The 20,517-nt window shown below is 42.6% G+C and overlaps 1 protein-coding gene and 4 non-coding genes across 6 annotated transcripts; 4 read left to right on the top strand and 1 right to left on the bottom strand.

Moving 5' to 3' along the window:
• Positions 1-827: 827 nt before the first annotated feature.
• On the bottom strand, positions 828-18,210 carry LOC110974667 (uncharacterized). Of its 2 annotated transcripts, none has more exons than XM_022226473.2 (11): positions 17,936-18,210; positions 16,910-17,293; positions 16,216-16,473; positions 15,795-15,866; positions 14,796-14,921; positions 13,249-13,533; positions 9,518-9,846; positions 7,319-7,466; positions 6,278-6,439; positions 5,603-5,687; positions 828-3,997 (listed from the first exon to the last, which is right to left on the bottom strand). In XM_022226473.2, the coding sequence occupies exons 1-11, from the start codon at positions 18,012-18,014 to the stop codon at positions 1,342-1,344; spliced, it is 4,584 nt and encodes a 1,527-aa protein (XP_022082165.2). In that variant the 5' UTR covers positions 18,015-18,210; the 3' UTR covers positions 828-1,341. The 2 variants fall into 2 exon arrangements, with proteins under 2 accessions (XP_022082165.2, XP_022082164.2); XM_022226472.2 differs by having other exon boundaries at positions 15,795-15,869.
• Positions 6,803-6,876, top strand: Trnan-guu (transfer RNA asparagine (anticodon GUU)). Its single transcript has one exon. It is a non-coding gene; the product is annotated as a tRNA-Asn (tRNA).
• Positions 8,240-8,313, top strand: Trnan-auu (transfer RNA asparagine (anticodon AUU)). The gene has a single exon. It is a non-coding gene; the product is annotated as a tRNA-Asn (tRNA).
• Trnan-guu (transfer RNA asparagine (anticodon GUU)) lies at positions 10,794-10,867 on the top strand. The gene has a single exon. It is a non-coding gene; the product is annotated as a tRNA-Asn (tRNA).
• Trnan-guu (transfer RNA asparagine (anticodon GUU)) lies at positions 11,903-11,976 on the top strand. The gene has a single exon. It is a non-coding gene; the product is annotated as a tRNA-Asn (tRNA).
• Positions 18,211-20,517: the final 2,307 nt, after the last annotated feature.

The following is a 20,517-nucleotide window of genomic DNA, read 5'->3' on the forward strand; positions in this document are numbered from 1 at the left end:
GGGGAGCAAGTGGAAGTTTCAATGCTTGGAACACCTATTGGGTTTACTGTATTAAGATTCAAACGCACGCACGGAAAAGTGAGTGGAATTCCAGTAAGGCTCGTACCAATGTCTGAGCAAAATCTGCCCACAGTCTTGAAAGTCTCTTTCAACTCTGAACGAATCGCAGCATTGATCACACTCCGAGACGGCCGCCCACACTTGCATAACAACACATCCCACACTTTGCGACTGGACCCAAGTAAATAACATTCCGACGCAGCACGAACGTGACATATTAAAACCGGCTGCAACTAGCCGTTAAAACGTGCATCAAGACGGCGTAAACTGCCGAGTAGTCAAGGCCTCGCTCGGAGTTTCTCTTTTCTTTCCCTTTGAATTCTCGAATGTTTGAAGATTTACGCCCTCACCACACACGCGGACAGGTTGCCCAGGTGTTGTTTGATGTTTCCGCTCTGTTCGTGACGCTCAGCGTGGTCTGGGAAAGAGATTCGTGTGGCCCACTGACCACTTTGCTGACCATTCAATTAGGTCGGGAATTCATAATGGTAATGGTCAATAGCTGTTGATGAAAGGGAGAGCGTTCGTGCCACAGACATTTCGTAATCGTGTGCCATTTTTCTGGTCTAAGACTTTTTATAATTCTCTCTTTTTAAATCCATACATTGATTTTTTTTAGCCATTAAAGGCCTGATACGCATAGCTGGTTTGGGGCATTGTTCTTTTATGTAGTTACGTCTTAAGTTCAGTGACTTAAATTTGAATGGTTTAACCCAACTTTTAAAGGTGCAGTAAAGAGAAATAAGGAGGTGTCTTTAATCCGTAGGTAATGTCGGAGAACTCATTTTGGGTTTCTTTTAATCAGTTTTTATCATTGCTAGGGCTATACGTACAAGGCAATTTTCTGATAGCATTAATGTGGTGACCCAGTCCGTGCAAGTTTGATTTTTGGTAATCATAACTACTGTTTTTTGTTCATCAAAATTTGAATATGTAATGTTGACATGGTCAGTTTTATCTCTTCATTGACAGAAATCCTGGGCCCTGGTTTCAGTGAAATGTGTCTTTGTTTGTGGGGAAAGATTCATCTACATGTGAAAAAATGCAATTTTTGATAAGAAGGCTTTTCTCTTTAATTATTGTTGATGTTATGCGAGCGTCTACAAAAAAAGAGAAATTCTCTTCATAAAAATCCTGCCTTGAAGGCAATTTCATTTGTTATGATGTAATAAAAATGCAATCATTACATCACGTGACGATTAAATCCTCACTTCAACAAGATAGATATTACGCTTTGGGTCTCAAATTGTACGTCTTCAACTGACTTTGTCATAGTAAATTTCAATCTTCAAGCGAAGGCGGTGGGGGTGGAGGAGGTGGCGGGGCAGGTATGGTACCAGCTGGGGGCGTCGATACACTCCCCAGTACCGCTGTCGTCGGCGTACTTGCAGAAATGTTTTCCCCGGACCACCCCTTCACCGGTTCGGACGTGAGGGACTTGGGGCCTTTCTCGCCCTCAAATTCCTGATCGATTAGAGCTGCCACGGGATGTGGAGGGGCACTCGACTGGCTCGCGGGAGACTCCGCATCTGTATCCGCAGTTGCAGCAGTAGTCGCGGTGGGTAGGGCCGTTGAGAGAGGTGGGGCTAACGGAGGTCCTCCTGGTGGTGGCAAAGCACTGATGGGAGGCGGAGGTGAGGGAGGGAGGACACCGCCGGAGTGAGGAGGAGGTGCGCTGACTGGATGGGTGGGGCTGGTAGAAGGAGCTAAATGAGCGGGAGGTGGGGGCATCGCTGGTGTTTGGGAAGGAGGAGCGATTGTGGATGGCGTCATCGGAGGAGGAGCTGGAATGGAAGGAGGTGCTAAATTCTCAGAAGGAATCCTATTTATTGAAGAAACAACATTAGTTGAGTGGGTTGCAGAGGAAGATACAACACTATGAGGTGCTACAAGTGGTGTGTCCAACTGATGCCGAGGTAGAACCGAGGACGAACTTTCAAAGTGAGGCGCTGCAGATAATGTGGAGGTGAGGTGTGAGGAGTTTTGCCCTTCTAAAGACTGTCTTCTAAGTCGTTGTAGTTTGAAGGGGTTCACTGGTCTACCTGACGGGGTTGTCATGAGTGAGGACCTCCTGGTCATCAACGACTCCTTGGGAGATATCTGAGGGAGTTGTATCGATGGGGCACGTACGGGTGACGGGGGTCTTTGAGGAGTATACCTGCTTTCCTGTGAGGATAGTGAGGAAGAAAGTTCCTTAGTTTGAGAAGGAGTGGAAGCTCTTGCCAGGCTCTCTGGAGGCATTCTTGGAGGGGAAGGGGGAATTGTGAGCTGATCTCGAGGTGATGTTGCTCTTTGAGTGTACTCACTTACAGTCTGATCAAGGTCTCTTGTAACAGTCGTAGGAGACATTGGGGGACTTTCAATTGGCGTAGCCGTAGCCGGTGAAATAGCGGGAGTTAAAATTTTCGACTGTTCTCTTTGCGGAGTTCTTGGAGGGGAGGGTACTGGGGTTGCACCCACTATCCCAGAGGTCGCAGGCTGTAAATGATGTGGTGGAGCTCTATCTCTAGATATGCTTGGCAAAATCTGCTCTCCGGAGTATGTAATCCGGGTAGTGCTCTCAGAGACCACTCTGTTGACATCTGTGTCGTGTTTTCCCGTCAGTGAAGTTGTTTTTGATGAGCTAGGGCTAGAACTTCCAGCACTAGATAGATCTAAAATTCGATCAACCTGTGAAGGAATATGACTTGGACCTCTTTGAGATAACGCGTGATAAGACGCAATCAGTGCCGCAACGGAGCTTCTTCCTGGAGACAAATTTGGATGAAGAATCGGTGAGGATCGGCGACTTTCCTCTTCCGGTGGAAGGTGGTCTCCTTCGACAATGTAGGTCCCGATTTCAGTCTCCGAATATATCTCATCGGAGAAATCAGCGAGCACAGCAGAGGATCGTGTGAGGTCAGAGTTACTGCTGGAACGACTACTCGCTGGAGAATCGGGGCTGGCAGAACCAAATGACGGTTCTCTCCTTCTTGGTGGTAAAGTGCTACTTCCACGGCTCGCTGTAGGGACCCGAGAGGGGCTTGCTACAGAGGTCTGTCTTTGAATATCAGATGGTCTAAAATTGATATCGGGATGATCATTGAGAGTGGTTGACGGGTATGTCTCCATCTGGAAGCTGTCTTGGAGTGTGAATTGCCGATGAGATGGAAATGAAGTATGAGGATTTGGTGGTGAGTTGGGGGATATAATGTTAGTCTGTCGAGAAGAATGTTCATGAGTAAAGTGAGCTTCTCCAGTCCTCGGTGTAAACGCTCGCTGAGACAGGAAATCAAGCTGCGTTTCGAGGGGCAGTTTGGTCAAACTCATTCGCGTGTGAGATGGCTTCTCGGAAGAGACATTCGCATTTGAATATGAATCAGTGTGTGGCATTGCAGATTCTTGGAGTGTTTTGTCCCTAAACGAATCGTGGAAAGATGGGTGTGCTGAACGTTGCCATTCATTCCTGCCATGCTCAGTGGCCACTTGCGAACGAGAGAGCTGATCACACGGCTCTTTTTGCCGCTGATAAACAAGCTCAAAGTTGCCTGGAAGTTGAGAGATTGTTGTGTTATTTTGGTTCGTTGCACCGCCGGTCTTGTCAATATCGCCCTTCTGCACCGCGTGATGCAGGCTCGTATCTTGCTCCTGCAATTCGTATTTTGTGCCATCGGGAACTTCTTCTGGACGACCAGTCTGACGAAAAATTGTTGCTGCGCCCTCTTGTTGCGACTCTACATCACTGTCGTCTTTACCGCTGGATTCTAATAGTGATTCTAGCTCACTCTGGAGGGCAGGACTAGAGATGTTAGATATCAAGGAATACTTCTTTGACTTGGTCACTTTACGATCCGGTTTCTTAGCGACATCTTTCATTGCCTTGGTGTCCGATTGCTTGGCCACGGTCGCAACCTCAGTGGCACCCTGACCCTCGGCCTTATGTAAGCGCTTCCCGAATCTGTCAGAAAAAGATTCAGATGGAGAAAATGAGTCAGTGAGCACAGCACAGTCAGTTCTTCTCATGTCCTAATAATGTCGACGTTCAGACTAAGTGAGTGTGGATCAAGACAGCCTTTCTCTTGCTCTGGTGATGTGTCCGGCCCGAGTTTAAGTGCACCCCTAATCGGCGAAATAACGACAGGTGACTACAAGCGGATTCTTGCACGCGTTCTGCGTGTACGCAAAGACCATCCGGTTCGTAAGTGTGACGTCACTTCAGTTTAAACCACGCCCACTGCACACGTGCACTGCACATACGGTTACATGCATTGATCGACGTTTACATGGAACCATGGACCGGAAGTTAACGCGCAACTTCAGAGATTGTCCAATGAGAGCCTGCAAATCGTGGCGCATCCGCCTTTGTGAAGTCACTTACGAACCGGATACACAAGCCAGTATAAATTAGTTACGCGTACTCAGCGTGCTCCGCGCCAAACGTGCAAATACTTGCCCGCCTCAAGGCGTACCTATGCGCGGTGAGTACCAAAAAAACACGCCCTCTTTTGTTACGCTCGGAGCGGATAGTAGCCAGAGTTGCATTCTCTCATGACCTTATCCCAGCTACCCCACTCCCCTTGCACCCAGGTATTGGTTGGGAACGATCCAAACATTTTGGAGGATGACCTGCGAATGTTTCACCCACCACTCCCCTAAGAGTACCGCAGTGTGACGTCACAGTGAACCAGAAAGTGCAGTGCAAACGAATGGAGTACGCGTGCGTGTTGGTTCACGCGCTGGTTCTCGCCGTAATGCCTTTTACACACAGAATTGTGCTCGTGACGTATTCACTTCGGTATTCTATAGAGTACCCAAGAGTGACGTCACTGTAAACCAGAAAGGCAATGCAAACGAATGGAGTACGCGCGCGTGTTGGTTCACGCGCTGGTTCTCGCGCTAATGCCTTTTACACACTAATTGTGCGCGCGACGTATTCACTTCGGTACACATACACCCACACACACAAGTCCTCCTACAGAATACAAAAATAATAAATGACATGGAAATGTCACTTTGAGTGACACTGTCACCCGCATGATGACAGTCGTCAAGCGAAATTGGCAGCGATGCCCTTACACTGGAGTACCAAGTGTGCTAAATATTTGAACCTGTTCAATCCGGTCCTTCTAATGAAGATCTGTAACTGAAAACAGTTGGACAAGTTCGCAAAATCTAAGTCTTGATCAACTGACAGAGTTGACAAACTTTGCAAAGGAATATATTTCAAAGCTCAACTGGAATTTTTCCAGTTGTCCCCCCCCCCTGAGTTTTTCCCTCCCGCGCTTGGTGGATTGTACATTTCAGTATATGGGCCTATTTCAAGATCACTCCAATATTATAGCATCGTCGTATGTTTCACCTCGAACCGCTGGGTGTTCCTTAACTACGCATACTTTCATATCATACATGTATTTCATTATTTACTGTTCAAATTCAAAAACAACTGTTCATCTAAGTTGCAATGTGTACGGGGTCCCATACAAACAAAACTAGTTGTCAACTGTTTTGGTAAGACTATATCCCTGATAGAGAAATTTGATAATCAAATCGATAGAGATCCCACCTGTACAGTATGACCAACACTATCAGGCCAGACAGCGCCATCAGACCGAACACTCCCATCAAAGACCACAGAAGGACAGTCTTCACTGTTCAAAGGTTGCAAAAAAAATGATCAGGGAAATGATATGATCATTTTGTCCTGATATGTCCAACAAAAAGTGGTATCCGTGATTTGATTGGTCCATATTTGGGCATCCCAAATTTGATCTGGTCGAACCGAGGTTCAAACTCTACTTAATGTGTATTTTGAGTTTAGCACCACCGACCTCCAAAAACTTGAAACGTAGGGTATTCCGAGGACAAAAAGTTCTTAAAAGCAATGAATAATAGATAATTGTTTAGTTACTTTGCAACTTTGAAATATCTCAAACATTTTAAAATAGCCAAAATATTGTTATTTTCCAAATAGTTTCCTCGATTATATTCCACGACATAACACTCAAACATTGTGCAGCCATGGTCCAAAAGGTCGTTTTTAACTCGAAAGCCGCTGCGCACTAAAATAAAACCTGAGCTAAATTTTGGATGACTTGTTCGCCAAAAGTTAACAATCTTAGAAAATGCCTAGCATTATCCCCTCCCCTCAAAAACCCTGTCTTATATTTAATTAAAATAGATGATAATAAGTTCATTGACAGAATTACTTTGCCACTGAAGATCTTACAGACGAAATTACCTTGGCACTCTTCAACGGAGACCGCACCGGACCAGAGGGTGAATTCACGGGCTGGGCAATCGATACAATCCACGGCGCCATATGCTGGTTGGTACCTGCCTACTGGGCATTGTGAGCACTTTGCGCTGCCTTGTTTGCTGTACGACCCCGGCGGGCAAGCAACTGTGAAAATCGAATGGTTGGCTTAACTTTGTAAGTTGAACTCGTCTGAAAGCGTACAACTCCCTCAAGCGAAAGGTTGTAATACTTTGTTGCGTCAATCAAGGCGCAGCAGACGCGACTATTCCACCTGTGTGGAAAGTGTTCAGCAAAGCATGCTTCTGTTGAGGAAGGACTCTCTTACCAAAATTAGTAGTTCTGAAAACGCTCAAGGATTGTTTGACGTCAGAAAACTTCTTTATGGGTGACATTCAAATTCTATTGTATATGCTTACACAACGTGTAAAGGTTATTCACTTTTCCTCCAATTCACTTTTGAAGACAGGGAACAGGCCAATGGAATGAAAATAGAACCTCCATTCAGAGGTCTCTGTGGCGCAATCGGTTAGCGCGTTCGGCTGTTAACCGAAAGGTTGGTGGTTCAAGCCCACCCAGGGACGGTCGCTGAAACTTTGCTTTTTTTATTTTAATGTATTATGAATACGTCTAATGGACAACAAAAAGGAAGGGCGTCACTTTTTCTTTTCTTTAATATTGCGTTGTATGATTGAAGACGAAAACTTTAAGTCGACCTTCCTCATGAACTGCATGTCAAAAAGATCGTAGCAGTTCAATAGGTTTTTGTGTTTGGCAAATAACTGAAAGGTATTAGTGTTCCAATCGCATCTAATTTAGCTTGTTGTTTAAGTTTAACCTGTTAATGATTTCATTCTATAGTGCAAGCCTTAAGTAGAGGAGATTTGCGTTCAGGCTTATGAGATTATGCATATAAGCTGGACTTACAACTCGGATTTTTCAAAATCACTTTCTGAGCATTATCCGTCATTTGCTTGACATGACAAGATTTCACCAATATTAATAGTCGAGCTGTTTTACACTCACTACAAATGGAGGCGTGCAGCCCGTAGCCCTCCTCACAGCGATACTTCAACGAAAAACGCAGCGAGTCAGGAATCAGACGGGAGGAGTCGTATCCGTGCTGTCCTTCTTCCAGTTCCCGACTGAAGAATGCGCCCAACTTCAGCCCAACCTACACTCCACAGAGAAATAACGAAATCTTGATACTGTTGTGCATTTTGACCGTACACATTGTGCACAGTGGCGTGGAAAGTATCATTCTTTCTACCTGAGGATATGAAATTTTGTCCAAAAGAAGTCTGCAAATTTTTAAGAAATTATGGGCATCTTCGCATCAATTACAAAACTTGGGTTCGTATCCTTGTTTTCATTACTACATTAACGAGGTCAGTTGCTGGTTTCTGTCCAGCTTTTTTGTTCCTGATACATCAAAATGAAAGAGAAGTTGAACTTCTATGAAATACTCGTCTTTTTAGCGCAATTGGTCAGCAGTTCATCTGAATTTATACTGATCCACCTAAGCTCGACGGACCTTTTTATTTCCATTTTTTCTAGCTGTCAACCTGGGGTAGTTTTGCACACCGTTGATAATAGGAAACAGTGATGTTGTAAGTTATTTGTGTGCACATCGCTGTTAAGCGAAAGGGTTGTGCGTTGAATATTTCGCTAACGCAAGACTTCAACGTTTAAGTTTACATGGCCCTTTTGTATTTAAATTTAGAACCAACTGAATTTGAGTTAATACGACAATCTTCATGTCACATTCGGCTTAGACCAAATAGTGGTTGGAATCCACTCATGCACCAAACTGTTTGTTGAATTAACTCGATAGTTTTTGTATCACTCCAAATTTAAATGAAGAACTTAAGTCTGTCTTTTGGAGCCAAGAAAATGAGCTCCGGATTGACATGAAAAGGGGGAATGCGTGTGCTTAAATTCGTATCGGTCTCTGTGGCGCAATCGGTTAGCGCGTTCGGCTGTTAACCGAAAGGTTGGTGGTTCGAGCCCACCCAGGGACGGACATTTTGAAGGCGAAAAAGAATAATTTTTTTATTTTTTTGTTATTTTTTTTTAGTTTTGAAGAGATATAAAGCTTCAGGCCGTTAATTTATGCCCAAGGTGTAAAAAGACAGTGAACAAAAAGATGGCAGATTTAGAATCTAAGGGTTTGTTAAGTTGTGTGTGTATATGTAAAAATAAAAAAAAGAGGTTGGGGCGTAATCTAGTATTGTGATCATGGATGTGAGTTGTTGAGGTGAAAAAAGAAAACAATGCATTAGGCAAGAGATTGTGCATTTACTTGTACATGAAAACACCAGTTTGCAATTTGTTAATATCCTTGAGTGTGAGAGTGCGCCGTCAAGCAAATAGCAGTGTTGTGTGGTCTAGTTGTCCTGAAAGGGTGCAATTTCGAATGGCTGGTTTTGAATGGTGGTGAGTGAGTGAAGTTTAGCGTTGCTTGAGTGTGCCCAAACAATATTACAATAGGTTAAATTAGTGCCTTATAAAGGGAAACCAAAGCACATGGTGGAAGGAAAGTGCGAAGGTTGGACAGAACACCTGTGTTACCAGAAACAATTTTAGAGACTGAAGAAATGTGATCATTCCAGCAGAGTTTGTTGTCTAAGATCACTCCCAGAAATCTAGTCGAATCGACAATAGAGACGGGGATATTATCAATGTAGATAGAAGGCAACACATAGGGAAGAGAACTGGATTCATTGAAGAAGATACAGTTTTTTTTTTTGGGGGGGGGGTTCAGAGACAGTTGATTGAATTTGAACCAAGATGAAATTTTGACGAGCTCAGTGTTAGAAGTTGAGATAAGGGATTCGAGGGTGGAATTGGAGTGAATGGTCGTTGTGTCATCAGCAAATAGAAGAAACGATAATGACAAGGAAGAATTCTGCAGATCGTTTGATATAAAACAGAAAGAGAAAAGGACCAAGAATGGAGCTCTGGGGGACTCCATGGCTAATAGGACTAGTCGTGGAATTGTGTCCACGAATTGATGTATATTGATGCCGAATGTTGAGATAGTTCTGGCTATTGATCCAAATGACTAAATTTGAGAAATATGTAAGTAATTTCAAAGGGACTCTAGCCGCCTATAAGATTTAGTTTAAGATTGGGCTGGTTTTAGGGTAGTTTACTGAAGAATTAACTTCATTGCAGTGCTAAGAATCAAGATGATCTGAAGAATATAGAACAAGGCGCGCTTACCAGCCTCGTCTTGATGTCCATTTCCCCCACCATGCACGGCATGCTGCACTCTGACACCGCCGCGTGTCTCACCGTCACGTCGAAGCTCACCAGGTTCAGCCGGGTGCCCTCGGCCGACTCGCTGCCAACTCTCCCGGAAGAGCCGTCCACCGCACCGGTGCAAATTGCCACAAAGTCCGTGATCTCATAGGAGGCATCGCCCGCAACGATGGACGACTGGAGATGGGTTCCAAGGAGCTGTTTGAAGACCGCGTTTCGTTGAACCGAATCGCAGTCATCCGCGGTGTACGCGGCTGATACCGAATACACGAAGTCTGGTAGGGTATACACTGAAAAGAAAAGACGATTGGTTGAAACATTTTCGATGTTTTCTGTTTGGCTTCCCAGTACTTTGGGAGTTATTTGACAAGTTTGTAACTTTCGTTTCTATAAAAATTCACGTAAAGTATGCAAGCATATACGCATTGGGGACTGTAGACTACCAAAGAATTAGCAAATGTTCGAAATGAAACATAGAGTTTTTAGGTTTGGGAATTTTTGTTTTTGTCTACCATTTATTCGTCTGCCCTCAGAGAAAATTAACACTTTGTAAAATTTTAACACTTTCTTTAAAAAAATATTCAAAAGAACAGTCGATTCTTTCACAGACATTTTTCCTTTCTTCTTGGCACGAATGCAGTCTGTAGAAAGTGGTAAAATGCTTCTCACTGAATTGTGGTCTTACCGTAGAGTAAAAAACCTTGTGGGACAAATCTGAAAGAATTGATGTCACGTCATTTACGTGAAGGAAGAAGGTCTGAATATTTCAGTTCATTCAAGGCAACCTATTGCAATCATTTAGCCACAAAGCAAATACTGTAAACGCTCACAGAGAACTGGGTGAGATTCAAACACGAGAAAGCCTACACTACGAAATAAAGGTCGCCCTCAACTTTGGCCAGTTTTTACTCAAATTAACTTACAACCGCGGAAATTCCGTTTCAAGGGTCAGTTTAAATCATTACCCGATAATTCCACAAGGCTTTTACCCTTTTTTCTAGATACCGTGCAGGAGCGAGCCATCGCTAAAGCACTTCCTTCCAATATATTAGTTTGGATATGTATTTTATTGATTTGTAACGTCCACTCATGCACCAAACTGCTTGTTGAATTAACTCGATAGTTTTTGTATCACTCCAAATTTAAATGAAGAACTTAAGTCTGTCTTTTGGAGCCAAGAAAAGGACCTCCGGATTGACGTGAAAAGGGGGCGATGCGTGTGTTCAAATTCGCATCGGTCTCTGTGGCGCAATCGGTTAGCGCGTTCGGCTGTTAACCGAAAGGTTGGTGGTTCGAGCCCACCCAGGGACGCACGTTTTGAAGGCGAAAAGGATAATTTTTTATTTTTTATCATTACTTTTTTTTTTTAGTTTTGAAGAGATATAAAGCTTCAGGCCGTTAATTTATGCCCAAGGTGTAAAAAGACAGTGAACAAAAAGATGGCAGGTTTAGAATCTAAGGGTTGTTAAGTTGTGTGTGTATATGTAAAAAAAAGAGGTTGGGGCGTAATCTAGTATCGTGATCATGGATGTGAGTTGTTGAGGTGAAATAAGAGAACAATGCATTAAGCAAGAGATTGTGCATTTACTTGTACATGAAAACACAAGTTTGCAATTTGTTAATATCCTTGAGTGTGAGAGTGCGCCGTCAAGCAAATAGCATTATTGTGTGGTCTTGTGGTCTTGAAAGGGACCAAATTCGAATGGCTCGTTTTGAATGGTGGTGAGTGAGTGAAGTTTAGCGTTGCTTGAGTGTGCCCAAACAATATTACAATAGGTTGAATGAGTGCCTTATAAAGGGAAACCAAAGGGTCAGTTTAAATCATTACCCGATTAATTCCACAAGGCTTTAACCCTTTTTTCGAGATACCGTGCAGGAGCGAGCCATCGCTAAAGCACTTCCTTCCAATATATTTGTTTGGATATGTATTTTATTGATTTGTAACGGTTTTTGTTTTTTTTTTGTTAAAAAGGGAAGCAAACATATGCAAATACCCTGAAATTGACGTACAAGGGATGAACACCTGTATCAATTATCATCTTATATTGTAACGAATTGAGACAGGAAACAAGCTACAATGCGCAACATTACGATGCTCTGATATATCATCAGGAATAGGGCTACCGTCACAACCGTGTCGTGGGTGAGTGAAGCCTCATGCGTAGTTTTATGAACTGTCCTGGATTTGTTTTCTTCAGCAAATTAATAATTATAATTTTATAACGAAATTTAGCATCCTTTACCAACGGCCTTTTAGAGATTTCTTACGAATTTTTGATGATATAGCTAAGGTTTTAATTTTATAGAAAAGCCAATGACTTTGATCCATTGCCCATAGCATGAAGAGTCTCTGTGGCGCAATCGGTTAGCGCGTTCGGCTGTTAACCGAAAGGTTGGTGGTTCGAGCCCACCCAGGGACGTCTTTAGGATTGGCTTTTCCTTTTTTCCTTAATTTCCAAACGTGTCAGCTTCAGCAGAGGTCCATTTCAGGTCAATCTGTACAAAGGCTATACTCAAGTCTCGGTGGAATAAAGACTTTTTCTTTTTCTTTTGAAGATACAAGCTATCCAGGACAAGATTAGAAAGAAAGCAAGGGGAAAAAGTCTCTAGAAATCAGCATAAATACTATATAATGTATCATTCGGAATCGTTCGTGTTAACTTATTTTAATGTGCTTATGACGCAAAAAGTAACTAAAAACTTAGATTTTAAAAGCCCTTTTCACAAGTAATGACAGGAACTTCAGATCATACGGGATCGGTGGAAAGTCGTAAGGGGCGTTTGATGTGAGATGTACAGTAGTACATTTTTCAGTTGTTAATATTAACACAACATGAGTTCATTTTGCATGGTGCTTTCAGTTTTTTTTCGTTTGATGAAACAAAAGATGACATTGTTTTACCGGGGACGCGCAAAGATGCCCGCAAGTTCGTTTTATATCGAATTTGAATAAAAACAGAACTATGTGCATACAACCTGAAATCTAAGGATCCGATTTGGTCTGAGTATTTTTCGTGCCGTGAAAACACACTAAAACAGATCAAAGACACGTGCAAAATCTAGAAGTTGTCGCTTGTTACATACATCACAAGGAAGATATTTCCAACAGCGCTAGAAAGTAGCAGCAATGAGCAAAAAATTAGAAAACCTAAAGAACTTTTCCGACATTCGGAATGGCAATAGAAAAGGGACACAAAAATTGTCACTGACTGTCAATAGCAATACTGATCTAAATGACCGATCGACAATATCAAAAACAAAGAAACATGCCATTAACTGTCCCCGAAAGTTCATAATTTCCAGTGTCATATAGCATGAGTTTTTGTGCCTGTTTCTTGTTAACCCCTTATTTATTGCAATCGGATTCACGCAAAATATCCGGTTTTTAACATAGACATGCCAAATGTTAGTTTTTCTGATGGACTTAATGAAATGTCACTGTGCACGGACCTACAAAAGTGATAAAGTGTGAATTTTAGAACTGTAGACAAAACCCTTAGTCTGGATGAATCATTTTGAAACTTACAAGACAAACTGGGACGGCTAAAACCTGGGAAGGTGGAATCTGTCAAACCCCACCTCCGTTCCTGGAGGAATTTGAGTTCCCTAAAAATCTGGCTTTCTGAAGGGTCAAAAGATTGGCCTTAGGGGAATTAAGGGGAAACATTTTCAAAGGATTATTTTATAGATACCTTCAATGCCGTAGGAATAGGTTTTCACTCTTGGTTCGCCTGTGACGTCATGGTACGTCACCCTACATTCTACTTTCCCTGAGTCCTTTGGTGTCACGCTGGAAATTTGAAGGATGCCGCCTTCAATTGTTAAATATCTGCCGTTGTCAAAGGTTGGAATGACGTCGCTGCCTTTTAGTTTACTCCAGGTGAAAATGGGATTCATCTTTGTCAGATCAACAGGCGCCATGTTGCTAGGTAGGCATGCCAGGTATTGGGTCCTCCCCTGTAGTGCGTAGTTGATATCTGAAGGGAAAATTGCCGTCATTGAAAGTTTACATACAGTACGGGCGATTCACAATAACGTACCTCCAAGAGTTGCAACGCGTCGACCAATCACGATGCGCGAAATCCGTCGACCAAGTGCGCATATGGAAAGGGTCGACCGATTTTGCGCGTTGTGATTGGCCAACGCGTAGCAAAACTCTTGGAGGCGCACTATTGTGAATCGCCGTATTGCGTGCAGGTTTCAAGCTTGTGTCCTTTGGAAATCCCCCCATTATTTCTCTCCTCTCGGGGGCATACATAGACCATTTATATACACCAACAACTCAAATATTTCAGGTGTCAAGCAGTGACGCAGCCTTGGGGGCTCACGTCAACCCCCCCCCCAAAAAAAATTATAGTGCCAGCCTCCCTCCCCACTGGAAATTTGGAACACAAAGAAAATATTAGTATTATTAAGAAAATACATGTGCTCGGACTTGCCCTCTCTCCCGTGTAAAATCCACCTCCCCAACTCACTCACCCCCCATGGTGAGAACCCTAGCTGCGCTATTGGGGTCAAAGTTCACGAGCGTCTAAAAATGACAGGATTTCATTGGTCATTTCGGCAAGATTTTGGGTATATTTTGTCCTGTGAACTATCTCGACGACAAGACGAGTGAAATCCCAAAACGTTTTGTGTGTTAGGAAGAAAGAGTGGCATCCCATCCAGTGGCGGGGAAAAACCTCTCAGTCTTTCCGTGCAAAAGGAAACCGGGGAAAAACACCGATCTGATATTGGACGACTAAAACAGACTACTTCTGTTGAGGTTTCAAGTCTCTGCATTGTCCAATTAGTGGTGTCAAATTCGTTTCATCTATGGTTCCACCGTGTAGGACTGGTCCCAGCTTCACCTTTCGCATCATTACTCGCAGTAAACACATCAAAATTTCCAAGCGTGAATACCATTCGAGTATCAGTATTACTATCCGTCTTTGTTTCAGATGCAGAGCCCATGAAATCGAGTCTGCCACAATTCCGTTCGTCTGAATCACAAATAAACGCCATGTTTTAATGAAAGAATAGGAATCGAGGCTGGTCCATTAAAATCCTTCTTGTTATAGCCTAAAATTCGATGGATTTCTGCAGCAATCTTTCATCTAGCTAGTAAGTTTTATGTAGAAATATTTTCCCTGCATTGTCATTCTATCAGCAAGAACGTTAAATTCATCTGCGATGCAGAGCTATGACTTGACTCCAGGCCGAAACCTCTTCCCTCTGTTTTTAACCTTTCTCTACCAACCTCCATTGTTCTTGAAGGTATGCACGATTTCACCGATGTGCAAGGGATCCACATCCAGATCTGGTTCACCGTCAACCCAGGGAAAATCCACGCCCGAGGTTTCCCACTCGTAGAGGGCGGCGTTGCCTGGCATTAGAATTTGGAGGCGAAATAAGACAAAATGGAAAGCTCATAGAGGGCAGTATTCCAAGTAACTGGGCAGAGTCACGGACGTATATAAAAAGATCTGGACCAGCAGCTCTCCTGATTGCTTGAAGCCACCTGAGGTCATGTGGCGGCCGTTGAAATTATTGTTTTTTCGAAAAAATATCAGAAATTGTGGCAGTCTTCCATAGGTTAGCGTTAATTAGTTTAGAAACTTCCGGCACTGTAAAATGGCCGCCACTCTACTCTACCGAATCTACTCTACTGCATCGCGTGGGTCAGATTTTATTATACACGTCCGTGGGCAGAGTGGCTTCCCCGAGTCACTAACAGATCGTGAGGGAAGAGCCCCCCCCCAAAAAAAGAGCTAAGGAAAGATTGTTAAAAATAGTGAGAGAAAGGTGATTTGGGAGTCTCTTTAATTTCCTCTCTTTTCAGAAACGTGCATAAAAACCCCAACCTATAGCCCAAACTCTAGGAAAGGCCAAAAAGGGTGCATTTAAAAGTTATCATATTTTAGGCCCCCTGAATCAATTTTATCAACCCCCCCCCGAAAAAAAAAGATTCTAGATCTGTCCTCACCCTGAGGGTGAACACGAAATACATGGTGACCTCAATGGTGCACACATCCCAGTTACATGTGAATATTTGTCCAGGTGGGTTTCACTGGGAAACAATTCCCTGTCCATCGGAATGATTCAGGTATGCTGCATCTGTTTGATCATTACACTGTCGTGGCAGAAATGTGAAAAACTGCGTTCACTTTTATGGTGAAATTTCGATTGTCACAAAGCTAGAAGTCCTCTCGACACCAAACTTGAAATAAGGGGCTACAGAGGCCGATGAAAATCTCACCCTGTCGATTTTGAGAGTACGGCGTGTGACCGATGGAAGAACCTCGAGCGCCCAAGTTAGCGTCTGCGTGTCCTGCTGATGTGAGAAAAATTCGGGAAAGGTGTTTAAAATGATCACCACTTTCGAAGGTTGAAATCATAGAGGTAGGACATGCCTGTTCACACTTCTTTGGTCACTCAGTGTGCAATGAATGAAAGTTTTCAGGAAAAAATAACCTGTAGGTGCATGTCTTTCAAAAAAACTTGAGTCTGTTTCAGATGTGTAGTGTTTTTTATTTTATTTCCTGAATGCAGTGAGTTTATTTTGATTCGACAGTTAAACCAAAGATAAAGCACAGGGATATTTGTTCTTAGTGATGAGTCTGAATATTTCTTCCAAGTAATATCGGAAATCAAAGGTGTGCCTTTTGCTTTTAACATACCGCCTCCCAGGACAAATCGCCTCCCGGCTATGAAGTAGTCTGTAGGGCTGTACACGTCACATACGAACACTCCGGAGTCTTCTGCGGGGACGTAATGCCGTATTACCAGCCGTTTGCCGTCGTGGCTTATGCCAGTATTTCTGGGCAGGTGGCGAGCGCCCTCTTTTGACCAGTCAAAGTGAGCGTCCCTCCCGGGGATTGTGAAATAATCCACGGTGTTGATAGCGACGAAATCGCCCGGTTGGGGCTCTTCAACTTCTACATTCGAATTCGTCAGGAAAAGTCTTTTTTTAGACTTTAATACAAGAGTAAAATTTACAACTGGCCTCAGATTTGAATTAAACTGTTGATACCTGGTACCAAAACTACTGACAAAACAAGAATTTCTCTGTGCATTTGAAGACTGTAAAATCCGATGATAATAGTCGTGAATAACATGATAGAAACCATTTACATGTAAATCAAAATTACACTTATGATGGATATAGCTGAACGTCTTTCAGCCCTGCAAGACGTTTAACAAAAACTGCCTTCTTCGACGGTGTGTTTCCTCTTTGTCTGATCATTACATGTATAAGATCCTTTTTACTGTATTCAACACCGACATTTTGAAGGTGCATGTATACTATGGTCTTCAGTTTCGCTTTCTCATTCCCACCGTCATTAATTTTTTTCATCATTTTTATTCTCATACCTATGGGTTCGGACTCGATGACGAAATTCTGGTAATCGCCGTTTTCCTTGCTCCCGACCCTCGCCTTGAAGCTGTTTCGGCTCATGTCGTATTCAGACAAAATCCTGATGGTCAAATCGGTCCGGTTATCCGAGAGTGACATGAATTCAGGAGGGCGCCCTCCCTCCAAGAGGTTCACCACGGCCAACGCGTGCCGGTTCCGGAGTTTGACGCGCCGGAACCAGGATATGTCCAGGGGCGTGGTCAGATCGGCCGCCGTGGTGGGCGTCAGGTGCAGCGGCAGGACAACCCAACCACTGACCTGGGACTGTATGAAACAGGTCTTAGTCTGGTGCGTGTAGAGGTAACAAATCTTGTCTTGGTCCTTGACCCCGACTTTCCATCCTTCGGTGTAAGACAATAATTAAAATATTTGCGAGTTTAAACAGTCACAGAATTTTTATTTGAAGCATAAGTTTCCTTCGTCCAGGTAGTATAATGATTCATTTAAATGGGGCAAATTCAGCTGAGGATGCATGGCTAACATGATGCAAAAACCAATTCGATACAGGGGGCCAACGGGGTATGAAAACCAGCTTAAAGTTCTTGCGCAAAGGCCGTGGGAGCAATGAATATAGACTTTCAGTACTTGACTGACGCTATTTTAGAGAAATGTTGTATTCCACAGTAATAATCGGGCCTATATGAATTCATAACAGAAAGAGAAAAGAGTTTAACAATGGTTGAATTCAATACTTTCAGATTCAATCCTAAACATTAAAGAGGATGGGGTTACTGGAACGACTTAAACTAATGGAACTTTAATTAGGCCTAAACCAGTATTTGGTATTTAGTTTCTTAATTTAAGCGGACATTTTAGTCCGAGCGAAATGAATGATTTTGAAGGCCGTTTGATACTAAGATTACTGCATTCAGAAACTGACTGTGTAAACATAAAGATTCGAACGATATTTGCCTATGTTTAGAGAGAGTATGGACCAAACATTACGATGTGCCCCCATCTCATGAAGAATTGAAATATCTTACCGATAGTGTTTGAATGCATCGACACGAAGATGATGAGAAGTGTTGCAAAATTCTTGTTCCCTCGTTCAAGGTTTATCATAACTTCTCATTCATTCCACATAGAGGTGTCCGTTCAACAACTCACTAGGTCTCCAGAGGATTCAGTGACCATGATTTGCAACGTGATGCAGTTTGTCGTTTCAAAGGTGCTGTTTCCTTTCTACGTACCATCCACTCTGTCTGTACTCCATGTTTAAACGCTAAGGCATGCGCGACTCACGCGTACACCTGTCTGCGCACCTACACGTTCGTAGATTGTTATTTGCGTCCTATTCGAGTGCGTGCTGCGTCTCACGCGTGCGCACGTACGGCGATTAGACGCAATACTCTTTGAACGCTTTGAATCTCATTGATGCATAAACTGCTAAGCTAAGTATCGAACAGCGAAAGATTGGAACTCAGTGAAATAAAAAAAAACCTTACTGCGAGGGAATATTCAACGTCCATCTTCAGGTCAGAAAGAACGTATTACGTAATGAAGGAATTGCAGCTCGAAGACACCGTCAAAAAGATGACAACCTAAAATACAGAGTGCAGCTGCAGTCATGCAAGCACTTTATTCTGAATACTGTTTTCACCTAATAGGAAAGTCAGAATCGAAGGAAAGACCAAAATTAATCATATTAATAATTATGGGTTAAACGAGGGGGTACTCACCGATAAAATCCCCAGAAAGAGATATTTTAAATGATAAAACAGTTGGAATGCAACTACATGTATGAAAGAATGTAAAATGAATTGAATAATTTTAAGTAATTCAACAAATGTCATTTCAAAAAAGCAACATTTAACCATCTTTCTATTTTACTTCAATTCCAAAACCCACTATTTGATCAACAAGAAACGAGTTGAACCATTATTGTTCGAAGCATTCATCCACTGTCATTCATTTAACTTAACATAATAACAATTTTTGAAATTTTGGTCAAAGCGAAAAGAATGCCTGTTGCAGGCTTTCATTTTTCACGAGATATTTTTCAGGATTTCAGAAAGGTTGATATTATTGGTATTACACTAAAGAAAAGAAGTTGCGTTTCAAGCAGGAATTTTTCAAAATAATACCGGCCTTCTGCAACTAGCTGTACCGTATAAGTACGGTCATTGAACTTGATTCAACAAGTGTATATCTGCGTGGTCGGGCGCCGGAGGATGATCAGTCGAGTCAGAAGAAGAAGAAATTTTCCATTCGAAATTTATTGCCCATAAAAACTGAAATACAACTGTCAAACAACAGAAAACCTTCTTCAATTGGTATTCTGTTTTGTCATTAATAATGCATGAAACACAACACTGCAAAAAGCCAATTAATTATCTTATGGCAACCAACTACCAGTCAGTGGCAAGGCTAGCTAGTCTGGCCAGCACGCCTCTAGAGGCGGATGCTATGCACCGTTATAATGTGCACGGGATACGACGTCGACTGCGGCCCAGAAAAACTAATTGGTGAAATTACCATCGTCCACACATAAACACTTTGATGTGAAAATGCACATTGTCAGTTGTGCCGAATGAAAGAATCCCCTAAAGTGGTGACGTTTCTTGACGTACTTCCGGAACATGTCTGCTACTTCCAATGATCCGTACCCGATGAGACTACGCGAGCCTCGTCATGATAGTAAAGAATTCCCTAGCAAACTCCATATACAGCAAGCATGAAACATTATTGATTTCTTGGAAACCACTTGATACCGTTTTTGACAACATAGCCTACATTTTGTAATCAATTCATAAAAGGTGGCGAGAAGAGCGCTGTATTGGATTTAGAATGACAGGAGAAGTTAGTAAAGAAAATCAGCCACAAACTGAACATCATTTTAATCTTACAGAAAAAGCAGAATCTGTTTCTATCAAGAGATGGACAGCAATTAAGCATTTTCCCCTCACCTTGAAGCTTATATTAGATCTCATGACCTTACTGTATCTTCCGGGTACAGACTCATTTAGCCTCTTGGAGATATTTGAAAATCAGTCAACATGTTATTCCGATACGTATTACATAATATGCAGAGCATGTTAAAATAATGGTAGGCATGTAATCGACTAACGCTATACTACGCAAACAAGTCACGTTAATTGCTAAGCCATGGTACCTCCACTGTTAAAAGGTCTTATCTGGCAATAGCCTTTACGCCAGGTTACATTACAATACTTCAGCTGGTAGCTATTTGTTTCCGTTACAAATTAGCATGGCACAGCGCCCTCTTGTCTGGAGATGCTGCAACGAAAACGGTGCTCACTACACTAAATCGTACATTCCCATCATTCTGGGGCCTGGATATTTCAACGGAAAGCTTGGGTAGGAATATTTCTGCCAACTGTGATTCCCAGGTCCACAGAAATGATTCATACTCCTTTTCTCACCGAGAGCATACGCCTCTTTCGAATTTAAAAGTTTCAGACTGCATGGAGGCCTCGTTACGTGCTGAGACAAAATCAGAGAATTGAATTATTGGAAAGGTTGTCCAACTTGTACGCATACAATAAACTGTGAACCATAATAAACCGGAGACATTGGCATCCTTGTTAACTTGGGAATCAGCCTA

Source organism: Acanthaster planci, linkage group LG08, assembly GCF_054643075.1.
Source record: "Acanthaster planci isolate LZ-2023a linkage group LG08, COTS_SCS, whole genome shotgun sequence".
Lineage (NCBI taxonomy): Eukaryota > Metazoa > Echinodermata > Asteroidea > Valvatida > Acanthasteridae > Acanthaster > Acanthaster planci.